This window comes from Entelurus aequoreus, linkage group LG07 (genome assembly GCF_033978785.1).
Source record: "Entelurus aequoreus isolate RoL-2023_Sb linkage group LG07, RoL_Eaeq_v1.1, whole genome shotgun sequence".
NCBI lineage: Eukaryota > Metazoa > Chordata > Actinopteri > Syngnathiformes > Syngnathidae > Entelurus > Entelurus aequoreus.
In genome coordinates this window covers 66009665-66023025 of record NC_084737.1, presented here as the reverse complement: position 1 = coordinate 66023025, position 13361 = coordinate 66009665, and the positions used below count along the sequence as shown (strand labels likewise).

Here is a 13361-nt window from a genome sequence, read left to right as displayed (position 1 = left end):
CAGCTAACGATTATTTTTCTATCGATTAATCTATAGATTATTTTTTCCGATTAATCGGTTAATCTATAGATTATTTTTTCTGATTAATCTATAGATTATTTTTTCCGATTAATCTATAGATAATTATTCCTTTTACCGATTATTTTTTGAAAAAATAAATGTCGGCCAGTTTTTTCAAAAGGCATGGCTTTTATTTACAAAAAAAAAAGTATGGCCACTCAGTCAACATTGACAACAACATAACAAAATATTCTGTAACAATGTAAACATTTAAAACTTTTAACATTTAACAAAATTAAAAGTACCTTATTTGCTTTTTAATGTGCAAATATAAAAGTAAACATCCAGTGCAAATGTTAATATTCTGCAATAGTATAAGCATTTCAAAAGTAAAAGTATTGCTTATTTTGCTTTAAAATGTGCAAAAATAAAGATAAACATCCAATACAAAAAAGTGCAAAATGAAATATTCTGTAACAACAGTGTAAACATTTCAACAAAAGTGAAAGTATTGCTTATTTGCTAAAATGTGCAAAAATAAAGATAAACATCCAATACAAAAAAGTGCCAATCTAAATATTCTGGAGCACTGTAAACATTAAGTATTGCTTTTAAAATGTGCAAAATAAACATCCAGTCCAACACAGTACACAATAACCAATTCTACTCATTCCAGTGAGTGACTAACAGTTGTAATGAAGAAAGGTTAGCATGTCTACGCCCAGAAGGGGTCGATGTGGCTGGAACTGAGAGGTAATTAGCCTTCACCTCAAGCCAGGACTGCGAGCGAGCTGAGTTGCAGTTTACGTTTCTAGAAGGTCAACGGGCTCATAGTGATGTTACTAGTAGTTGACTGGGAGGTGTTTATTATCATTTGGGGAGAGTCCGCTGCCTGATGCTCACCTGCTAAACACCTATCTGCTAGACCGGGGGTCGGCAAACCGCGGCTCTAGAGCCGCATGCGGCTCTTTAGCGCCGCCCTAGTGGCTCTCTGGAGATTTTTCAAAAATGTATGAAGAATGGAAAAAGATGAGGGGAAAAAAATCAATTTTTTTGTTTAGTATGGTTTCTGTAGGAGGACAAACATGACACAAACCTCCCTAATTGTTATAAATCACACTGCTTATATTAAACATGCTTCACTGATTCGAGTATTTGGCGAGCGCCGTTTTGTCCTACTAACTTTGGCGGTCCTTGAACTCACCGTATAGTCTGTTTACATGTATACCTTTCTCCGACTTTCTAGGACGTGTTTTATGCCACTTCTTTTTCTGTCTCATTTTGTCCACCACACTTTTAACGTTGTGCATGAACGCACAAAGGTGAGTTTTGTTGATGTTATTGACTTGTGTGGAGTGCTAATCAGACATATTTGGTCACTGCATGACTGCAAGCTAATCGATGCTAACATGCTATTTAGGCTAGCGATATGTACATATTGCATCATTATGCCTCGTTTGTAGCTATATTTGAGCTCATTTAGTTTCCTTTAAGTCCTCTTAATTAAATGTATATCCCATAACACATGTAATATGGCTTTTAATTTTTTGCGGCTCCAGACAGATTTGTTTTTGTATTTTTGGTCCAATATGGCTCTTTCAACATTTTGGGTTGCCGACCCCTGTGCTAGACGCTGAAACGCTGACTACGCACTGCTGATTGGCTGATAATGCTTTGTGTGTACCAATCAGATGGTTGTGTGGGTGGGACAATGCTGCGTGCTGAGACAGACGCAGAAGGAGCAAAGCAGCTTGTTAAGACTTTAGCAGCTAAAGTTAGCTTTAGCTTAGAAACTCGTTCGGTACACCCCCGTACCGAACCGAAAGCCCCGTACCGAAACGGTTCAATACAAAACACGTACCGTTACACCCCTAGCAGATACAAATGACACATTCATGTTTTTGTGTAATGATGACAACGTATGCTAACGTGGACGATTGACTAGTTGATGGTTGATGGTTTTCTTTTCAAATGTTCGTTCATAGCCGTTGTGCTGCTATGATAGGCCATTTACACTCGACACAGTGTGCATACAACATTATTAGGCTGTGTATTGAAATACTCCCACACTTTTGGCGTGCTTTTTCCCCCCTCGCTCGCAGTCTGCTTTGCGCTCCGCCATGACGGTAGTGTGACGTAAATATGCAACGCGTCGACGCACAAAAACGGCGTCGACGTATTTACGTAACCGATAACGTCGACTACGTCGACGCGTCGTTTCAGCCTTATATATATATATATATACACTACCGGTCAAAAGTTTGGGGTCACCCAAACAATTTTGTGGAATAGCCTTCATTTCTAAGAACAAAAATAGACTGTCGAGTTTCAGATGAAAGTTCTCTTTTTCTGGCCATTTTGAGCGTTTAATTGACCCCACAAATGTGATGCTCCAGAAACTCAATCTGCTCAAAGGAAGGTCAGTTTTGTAGCTTCTGTAACGAGCTAAACTGTTTTCAGATGTGTGAACATGATTGCACAAGGGTTTTCTAATCATCAATTAGCCTTCTGAGCCAATGAGCAAACACATTGTACCATTAGAACACTGAAGTGATAGTTGCTGGAAATGGGCCTCTATACACCTATGTAGATATTGCACCAAAAACCAGACATTTGCAGCTAGAATAGTCATTTACCACATTAGCAATGTATAGAGTGTATTACTTTAAAGTTAAGACTAGTTTAAAGTTATCTTCATTGAAAAGTACAGTGCTTTTCCTTCAAAAATAAGGACATTTCAATGTGACTCCAAACTTTTGAACGGTAGTGTATATATTTATTTTATTATACATATAAATAAAATAAATACTTGAATTTCAGTGTTCCGGAGGCTATCCAGTAGATGGCAGCATTGTCCTGTTTAACTTCTCCGTTCATGACTGAGTAATTGAGTATATCATTTCGGCCACCGTGTTCAATGGAGAAGTCTGTTCTACAAAATGTACAGGCAACATACACCTTCCCCTTCGAACTGTCCTGGATGAACTGAAATTCTTGTTTCCATTCGTTTTGGAACTTGGAAGCGTATTTCTGCATCTTGCTCGTCGACGGCGTCGCCATGTCTGTAACTTCCTCGTTCTTCTGCTTCGTCTCCTTGTTGTGTGCGCAGTTGTGCACTCTACTCTCTAAAAGCCGTAGATGTTATGACGTCATTGGGCAGGCAAGCTGTTATATTGTGGGAAAGTGGACGTGAGAACAGGCTGTCCCCACTCAGGTCCGCATTGAGCTGGAGGGGGCGTGGCCTCCAGCTCCGGCTGAATACCGGGAGTTTGTCGGGAGAAAATTTCTGCCGGGAGGTTATCGGGAGAGGCGCTGAATACCGGGAGTCTCCCGGTAAAACCGGGAGGGTTGGAAAGTATGATATATACACACATGCATATATATCTCCACATACATATATATATATCTCCACATACATATACATATACATATATATATATATATATATATATATATATATATATATATATATATACATATATACATATATACATATATACATATATATATATACATATATATATACATATATATATATATATATATACATATATATATATATATATATATATATATATATATATATATATATATATATATATATATATATATATATATATATATATATATATATATATATATATCCACATACATACATATATATCTTCACATACATATATACTGTATTTTTCGCTCCGGAGTATACGTCGCACCGGCCGAAAATGCCTAATAAAGAAGGAGAAAAACATATATAAGTCGCACTCGAGTATAAGTCGCATTTTTGGGGGAAATTTATTTGATAAAATCTAACACCAAGAATAGACATTTGAAAGGCAATTCAAAATAAATAAAGAATAGTGAACAACAGGCTGAATAAGTCTACGTTATATGACGCATAAATAACCAACTGAGAATGTGCCTGGTATGTTAACGTAACATATTATGGTAAGAGTCATTCAAATAACTATAACATATAGAACATGCTATACGTTTACCAAACAATCTGTCACTCCTGATCGCTAAATCCTGGTATGCGCCGCTAGCGTCCTTTCTTTCTGCTGCTCAATCGCCGTTTTCTGCTGCATAATTAACTACGTCCAGCTTGTAATCTGCAGTATATAATTTCCTTTTCGGTGCCATTTTTGTTCAGCCCTTCTCAGTTTTTATAAGTTACCGCCAATGTAGAAATTATCCATTTTAATAGCTACGGCAGTAGCATATAGCAGTTAGCATCCCATGACCCACAATGCACTTCTGCCATGACCCTCCCCCGCCGAATTCTTATTGGTTGACGTGTGTGTGACGATTGCTGACATTTTGCTTCGTCTCTTCCGTGAATTAGATAAATAATATTATTTGATATTTTACGGTAATGTGTTAATAATTTCACACATAAGTCGCGCCCACGGCCAAACTATGAGCGAGAGAGAGCGATTAATAAACTATAAGTGTTTTTATATGAACGTAAAAAAATGATATGAAAGATACCAAGCTAACCCGGCTTACTTTTTATTTACTGAGCACCACTCCCTCTGCAGAAGCGGACTACAGACCTTGTTTCAAATTTTAAATAACCCAAAGCCTTCCGCAGGGGACTCAGAGAGAAGTGTGTTGTGTATTATGTGCTCTTTTGTAAGCTTATATTCAACAACTTGTGGGATGGTGGCAAAGGGGCCACTCTCTACCCCGTGTCTCCCTCCCACTAATGTTGTTGGCAGTCAGCTCCAGTCATCCATCAACTGAAGACACTGGCGGAGATAAGCCACAGCACAGTGCAGCTGGCTGAGGAGTATAGACCTCCCACCCCACCGCAGTCATAGATCTCTGACATGGCAACAGACTGCAAAACTGCTGCTGCTACTGGTTGTTTAGATGGCACCGCCTGTTGTCCCACATCTTAACAGCACTATTGCATAACAATTACGAATACCGGAAGGCTTTCATGGTTTGGATTTGTTGTGCAAAACAAATTTGCTTAATGATGGTCTTCAATCAATCCATCTGTCTTTGTAAAGGATTAACACCTTTTTGATTGCTGTGCCTACACAGTTCCTAGTTAATGGTAATTTGTTGGGTGGCACAGAAAGTTGGTGCAGTAACCTAATTCAACAGATTCTAACAGTATTTACAGCAAAAATATTTATACGTCCATCAAACACTACCATATTTACTAAAATAAAGTAGTGGTACCTCAACTTAAGTGTGCCCCAACTTAAGATTGTTTTGAGATAAGAGCTGTGTCTCAGCTTTTGATTTAAGTTGCAAGCAAAAATTTGACTTACAAAACATCCCCAAACATTAGCTGGTATAGAAAATGTCACAGAGGACCCCACAAGATCCGCCCCAAAACATCCGGTCTTACTTGCTAACATTACCTTATTGCTAGAGAAGGACACAAGTTTGGTGGGAAGGAAGAAAGTAAAAGTGAAGTACGGTGCTAAGAAGAAGTGGATGATCTTCATTGAATTAAAGAAAAAAAAAATCATGAAAAACATAACTTGACTAAGCAATTGGAGCGTATCACTGCTAGTCTGCACCATACTGAAGCAGAATGAGTTAAATGCCAGCCAAGGATGGGAAATTATATCTAAACAGCAGACATTCATGGAAATATGAAAATGCTGCTGATGGTATGTTTGATCGAAAAGCAGCTTGAAGGAGATACCGTGGAAGTCCATATTATCATTACATTACTTTGTTTGTACTACAATCTATTGTACTGTTTTTTGTAGATTTTTTTTTCATGTAAAAATGTGTTTTTCTTTTTAAAAGGCATTTTTCATGTTTGTGCTGTTTTAGAGGGGCCAAGCACCAATTAAATTGATTTCAATTAATTTTAATGGGAGACGTTACGAGGTTTTGATTCCAGAGCTCCGTCACAAAACTAATTAAAGCTTGTAAGTAGAGGTACTATTGCAGTATAAACAGCATGGCAGTGCTTTGTACTTTCTGTGCAAAGACAGTGAGCAGATACAAATATTTGGAGAGTTTAAAGCAAGTTCGGCATTATGTGGCAGCAGCTGCCGGCTAAGAGACGAAAAGGCGGGGTGGTGGGGTCCAACACAAGTGAAAGTGGGGGGAGGGAAGGGTGACAAGTGACCCTGCAGACAGACCAATTCTGTCATTGCGGTAGCACCCGCTGTCACTTTTATTCACATCTCTCATAAGGATGGAAAGGGGAGGCAAAGATGAGATGACAGGGATAATGAAGCTCGACCTGGAGGAGAGGAGATGGAAGCGGGAGGCGCGGCGGGCAATAAAAAAATAAGGAGAGGCTGAGCTGTGGGTTGTGGTGACATTGACACTTGTCCCTCAAGGCTGAGAGGCTGAAAAAGCACAACTGGTGATCACATCACTGGGACCTGTGCTCCACAACAGCATGTCGTGTGCACTGTGGGGGCACACATCAAGCCTGGGACTACAAGAGCAGGTGATCCTCATTATCCCATATTAGCACCTTTGCATAGCCTGCTGTGTGCAGGTACAGTATATAACAAGAACTGGTCCAACAAAAGGATGGCATCATGTTCAATTAAGCAGAGAAAAACACACATCTTCACTTCCATAGCTGGGAGACTCAAATATAAACAATAAGAGCCCAGACTTCAAGTTACCAATAATGTGACAGTGGGGAAAATGGTTATATAGCCAGCAGCAAAAGGAATGTGGTGGATTTTTTTTTACTTGGATTAGAAAAACAATGTTTAAATATGTATGAAATACAGTGCTTAAGTTGTACCTCTCCTACCCGCCATTTTCTGCTTCTACTCCTTGAACAGCTGTGGCAAAATGCACATCTAAATTCAAATGGAGGATAGGATTACCAGCCCTCAGCCTGTACCCTTTCCAGACTTCCACTCTAAAGATTTATTCTGTGGGTGATAAACCGGACGCAGCTGCTCGTGAGGCTTGGAAGAGCTGGAAAGTGTTTTCCCTGATGCCTTGTGAGGCCCTGGCCAAGAGCTCTGCTCTCATTTCCTCTCAACAGCACCCTCTACAGGCATAAACTAGTCCCTGTCAGCGAGTGTTTACGCAGCGTTGATCAAATATAATAAGGATTAAAAAGGGACCTATGATGAATTTTGTCTTTTCTAATTTATAAATGTTTCAATGTTGGATACTCGTGTTACAACAATGCCAAAGCGTGAAATCATAAGGTTCATACATGTGGGCGTGAGCTTGCAAGCAGTTTGGATGTTCCTGTTCACGGGGTTTTGAGTGTGGCTACGTCTTGATCTCACTGCAAGGTGGACGTACTTATTACTTACAGCCAGAGGTTGAGGAGGTTCCCCCACGGTAGAGCAAAATTTAGCATATCCAATACATATTAACTAACTCTCAAAGAAGCGTTTCAAATGTACATTAGAATTTATCATAGGTCCACCTTTAATAGACACTAATTTGTTTCCACTTACAGCACATGTGTACATGCAAAACAAAAGATGGGTTTCTCTTACCACTTCATCCTCCGACCAGCACTTCTCTATCAGTTTTGGTACAGGTTTCTTCACTAGGCGCTGGAGAGCTTTGCCTGCATCGTAGTTGCTTTCATGAAGCTGCGGGCAGAGATGAAGTCAGCCATTAAAACCACAACATGTAAAAAATATATTCAAATCAAATCTTAAGTTAGTTGATTAAACCTAAATCTTACATGGAATCAACGATCAAAGGAATTTTCTTTAACACGGCTCTCACCATCAACATTATAATCCATATATGTCAATAAAGAGTAAAAGAAATATGAAGCAGCCTTTTACTGTGAACTGTGTGATACTTTTAGCTCCACCCAGGTGAAAAATCCCGCAAGCACACATAGATTTATTACCTCCTGTCGTTATTTTAATCATCTATTTTTATTGATCGCCAAAAAAACCCTGCTTTCTGGGAGTACTGTTTGTGTGGGCTGTTTGCTTTATTTATGGCATTTCCTGTATACTTTGCGATAAAAGTCTCGGTGAGACACTCATCTTTTTTGTGCACATTTTATTGAGCTGATGCGTTACAGATTACAAAGTATATATCAGAGAGACGTGATTCTTTATTGTACACCTCAGCTCATACATGATAAAAAAGGCAGCCACATTGTGACAAAGGCAATCACAGTGTAGCTTACATTAAAGTCACTGAAAAACATGAGTGTCGGGGCTCTTCTTCTAAAGAAAAAAATATTACTCATTGGAATTGCAAATAGCCGTATGGAAGGCTGCGAGACAATGACCAGCCTGCTCTGTTAATGTACCAGTTTATAGAGTTTGAATATAAATGCCCTGTTTATGACTACTCTCATCTCCTCTGTGTGATTTTATACCTCTGCATTCTAATTCAGAGTGGCAGGCACATCTCTCATTATACTTGAAGTAGTAAGAATCCCCTGTGGGAGAGTTTAATACAGGAGGATGCTCTATTGGCTCTGAGGCCTCCTTATCATTACCCATCATTGAAAGGATGCATTTAACGAGTAGATTCCATGCAATTCAAACCATTACATTGCCCTGTGAAACTCTGGTGGTGTTTAACAGCTAAGCTCAGCACGGCGTACAGAATCATTGTCCTTACAGTGTTAAGTGCGTTTAATGTAGTGTCGTCTCGAGAGGCTGCTAGACATCCGTCCTCTGTTGAGCCTCCGTCACACATCCCTGCAAAGGCGGCCATGCTCCTGTGGATGCAGCACAAAGGTGAAGTCAACATTACAATAGCCAGTAGTTTTCGTGCTACACATCTTGCAACATCACTGAACCCACTGTAAGAATGGTTGTAAGCACATATTCTTATTTGATCAACTTATTTGAATGAGATACAGTAGAATATCAGAAGAGGAATCTCTACAAATTTCAGCAAAAATGTAATTCATCCTCAAGGTAGGGCTGGACAATTATGGCAAAAACAATAATCACAATTATTATGAGGCACAATATATTATGCTTGTGGAAGGTAATTTTTTGAAGCCTTTAATTTGTCAGACCAGTGCTGATATTGAAAAAGTGGGCTGTTCACAAGTTGAGACGACTTGAGGTTGTTTCTAAACACAAAAAGGAGAGAGCCTCTTAAGTTGCGACTGCTGTCCTGTTTGTACATTGATCTTATATCCTTGATGTCGTTAACAACAACACAAGCAGATGAGATGTGTTGTATGGATTGTTCTTGTTACCATTAGCTTCCTAGTTAAGTCTGTGTTTCAAGTGGCAGTCTCCAAAAATGTACCAAATACCAAAATGTATTTAGATACTTTTCGAAATAAAGGGGACGATAAACAAATATCATTATTATCTTCATTTTAACATAAAATCTTACAGTACATTAAACATATGTTTTTTATTGCACTCAAAGAACAATTTTAGAAGATTAAAATAAAAATTTCAAGCAAGCACTGTTTTTTTTTATAGCACTCATATGAAATTGTAAATTGTTCTTTATTACATATAGCTTGCCATAATTTAGGATTAGGTTAGAATAGAATAGAACGTTTTTTTGACATTGCATTAAATGCGTCATGGTTTATGTTCTCCACTCTTGGTCTGTGCTTTAAGAAAAATAAAAGCATTACTAAATACTAAAAACAGCACGGCTAAAAGTACACAGCTAAGACATGTAGCAGGTAAAAACATTGTTAAAGATAAAACACAAATTGTAGGAATTTGTAACAAAATTCAGTTATTTCAAAGGTATTAGGTTACGCTGCGTAGGCGGTTTGGACTGCGCTAATAATTGGCAACAAGCCGCTGTGTGCGCGTCTATGTATCTGTATGTGCACAACAAGAGAGTAGTTTAACTACATTAACAGTGTACTACAAAAGTAGTATGTTTTTAGTCAAGTATTTTTTGGACATGTGTACACGATGTAAGTAAACTTGCTCCTGCTCAACCGTCTCTAATAGTAAAAGTAATTCAGTACAATATGAGTCATTTTGAACTATTAGTTTCGGCCTAATTACTGTTGCGTAGACGTACCGATTGTCAGTCTGCAGATGGTGCTTCAAGTTGGTTAAACTTTTATCGGAGAATATGGAGTCCCGGGGTTTACAAGTTGTTTTGTTGTATACGGCGGCAAAGGTGAAGTGCGTCCATATGTATTCTCTTCTATTTCTTCCCAATTTAGAAGACATATTGTATTGACGTCTTGATTTCCGAGTGAAAAATCAAAACAGTGTCCGCTTTTAGACACTAGTTCTGATTGGATACCCTTTGTGCTTTTCCATCCCACTTCTCTCCTGCATACAACTATGACTGTTTTTGTCCCACCCACCTACAGACGAAATTAAATATGATTGGATTTCGTCTTTGTCAATCTTTTCACCTCATTTTTATTCATTGACTAAATTGTCAATTAATTTCGTCATTGTTTTAGTCAACATGCTTTTTTCATTCGTTACGTCCTAATTGCGTCAAGGGAAAATAGGTCGTTGACGATAATGAAGACGAACATTTTTAGTCAACAAAATTAACACTGATGTACATACAGTGGTACCTTATATAAATCTAATCCATTATTATTATTATTACCTCAACTTAAGAGTATTTGGAAATAAGAGCAGTCTCTCAGGTAATAGTTACGCTTTAAGTTGTAAGCAAAAATTTTAGTTACAAGCATCCCCACCATTAGTTGGTGTAACAAATGTCACAGTGAAACCGCCAAAAACATGTGATATTACATTACCTTATAGCTAGAGATGAACATAACTTTAAAGAAAGAGAGTGTGAAGGACAGAGCTGAGAAGATGTGGATGATATTCATGGAATTAAAAAAATAATCAAAAACATAAGTGTGTAGTAGGGATGGTTGATATGGCTTAAAATCTATATTGTGAGATAAATAACAGTGTCCTATATAACAATATATATATAGCTATATATTATTTGGTATGTACATAATAAAATAACCATTGCAAATCGGGTTACAGAAACTTCTAATTTATCTGCTGACAGATGGGGTAACATATTGCATCATTTCCGGTTGTATTATTCTATCAAAACTATTAATTCATATATTTGGAAATTGACTGTTATTCGCTGGTTACTCCCTGCTGTAACATGGTTCTACATAAACTTAAAAACTAATAAGAACTTACTCTTCTGTTGTTTGGATTCTTTAGATTAGTTTTGGGCGATACTACACATTTGGGTATCGATTTAAAAGCAAGTAGTTACAGGGGCATTATTGTCCATATCTGTGCTGATACAGATACTTCAAATTTTAAAAAATCATTGAATGCTTTTTTTTTTTAAATCACAATTATAATCAGACAAAAACAAATAATGGTGATGTATCTATTTAAAAAACAATACAATGATTTCCTACTATTGACTTTGATTGAATGAGTTGGTTTTTGCCTTTAAAAGTGCTCCTGTGTCCAGGAAGTTATTTTCTCAGTTTGTAAACAATACCAGAATCGACAATATATTTTTTGCTTATAAAAAATATCGACATACTGTAACTAACAACTGTACTATGGACAACATAGTGAAACCTCAATTTACGAACTTAATTGGTTGTTGAACAGGGTTCATAAATATACATTTTTTTTATAGTGAAGCAAATTTCTCAGTAAGAGGCAATGTAAATATGAATAATGGTTTCCAGCCTCAACAAAAGTCCTTATTTTAGTGAAGGTTTGTACAAAATATAAAGTCATTTACAGTATTGTATATCAAACTAACTTACTGGGGTGATGGATGAACAACCTTTTTTTTTTTAGCCAAAACAACAACAACGACAAGCTGGAATATCCTATCTATATGCGCTGCTCAGCCAAACATGCGCACACACACACACAATTCCCTTTTGGTGCCTTCACAAACAATCATAAATCACAAAAATCCTTAACTTTAACAATTATATTGATACAATAATGAACATTTAAAAAAGTAAAATTCAATTTACGTTGTCATCGGAAAATATGCAGCTGATGAGAGGAGAGAAAGGAGCAAACAGGGCGAGAAGGGAGAGAGGAGGGGCTGTGTGAATGAATGAATGAATGAAGCGTTCATACACAGAGGCATATTTGGCTTGATCTATCCATCCGAATTGGTAAATTGAAAAGTTCGCAAAAATAAAAGTTTGTAAATCTAGGTTTCACTGTATACTGAAAATATACTTGATGACTATGATCCCGGTCTATATTTGTATCGATCCGCCTTCCTTTGTTTACATTCAAGAGCTCTAGTTTGCAGTGTGTAGTGTAACATGTTTAGCTATTCCTCGTCCTACAGGAATACTTGTAAGAAACAATAGTTTTTTTTGCTGCCATGGAGGCAAAGATTACTGACTTAGAAGTGGCTATGCACTGTACGTTAGCTGCTAGCTAAAATGCTACACTGTGTTGAGGACACATTCGTTTGCTTGTCAGTGTCATATTTGCAGGACAAAGCTAGAATGTGTCATCAACATGCATTATCACGATATAACCATAGTATTAAAACATCCGCCAAATTTATATCTTGGTGAAGTAATTTGAGTGTAACCCCAGCAAAATTGTTAAAATATCTAAACTGCGGGCATTCATCAATTAAAATATTGAAAAACAGCTGATGGTGTGTTTGACTGAGAAGCAGCTAGAAGGAGATACTGTAGAAGTTCACTCTCCAAGGTAAATACGGTACATTACATTATTTCATAAAACTACTATAGTTGTTGTAGTACATTCCATTGTACTGTTTTTAGTACTATTTTTATACATTATTTTCTCTCTAAAACTTTGTTCTCTTTAAATGGCATGTTACATGTTAAAATGGTGCTGTTAAAAGTTTAAATTGGTTTAAATTCATTTCAATTTGAGACGTTGTGTTTTGAGTTAGGAACTCATTCACTGAACCAATTAAACTCGTAAGTTTACCTATTAATGCAAACATAAGTTGAAGTGACTAGATTGAGATGTTCTCACCTTGCGGCTCTGAGGTACATGAGAAGGTCACAGTCATTGACCCCCGGCATCCAGACCAGCTCCTCATTTTCCGTCACGGCCTGGCTACCAGAGGAGGGGAAGGGCTGCAGCTCTGGGAGTTTGGCCTTAATTAGGTCCAGGGGAGAAGAAGCAGAGCAGATGGTGTCACACTACAAATAGCACGCAGGCTCTGAAGAAAATATCAGCCTCCAACTTGTCATCGGCTTTTCACTTTGTGCCTGAGTGGTGTCGGCGGGGTATGACAGAACATGCAAGTTGCTTCATGATGCGTCTGCACTTTGGGTGTGATTAGCTAGCATAGGAAGCGATACCACAGAACGCCTCCGAGGTTATGAGAACATTCATCATGTTTGGCAGTAGATTGGTGAAAGAATATGCACACACAGGGACAAAATGAATTACTTTTCAAAAAAAGAATAAAACATGCAGTGATATTGGAGCGGTTTTTCAATGGGAATGCTG

The 13361-nt window shown here is 37.8% G+C and overlaps 1 protein-coding gene across 4 annotated transcripts in view; it reads right to left on the bottom strand.

The window, feature by feature from the left end:
- The window catches only part of rerea (arginine-glutamic acid dipeptide (RE) repeats a), a 312621-nt gene that overhangs the window by 40395 nt on the left and 258865 nt on the right, over positions 1-13361 (bottom strand). For all 4 annotated transcript variants that reach the window (XM_062054272.1, XM_062054270.1, XM_062054271.1 and 1 more), the window contains 3 exons: positions 12879-13003; positions 8557-8656; positions 7458-7556 (listed from right to left, as the gene is read on the bottom strand). In XM_062054272.1, coding sequence (XP_061910256.1) covers positions 7458-7556; positions 8557-8656; positions 12879-13003 — 324 coding nt within the window. The remainder of the gene's footprint in view (positions 1-7457; positions 7557-8556; positions 8657-12878; positions 13004-13361) is intronic.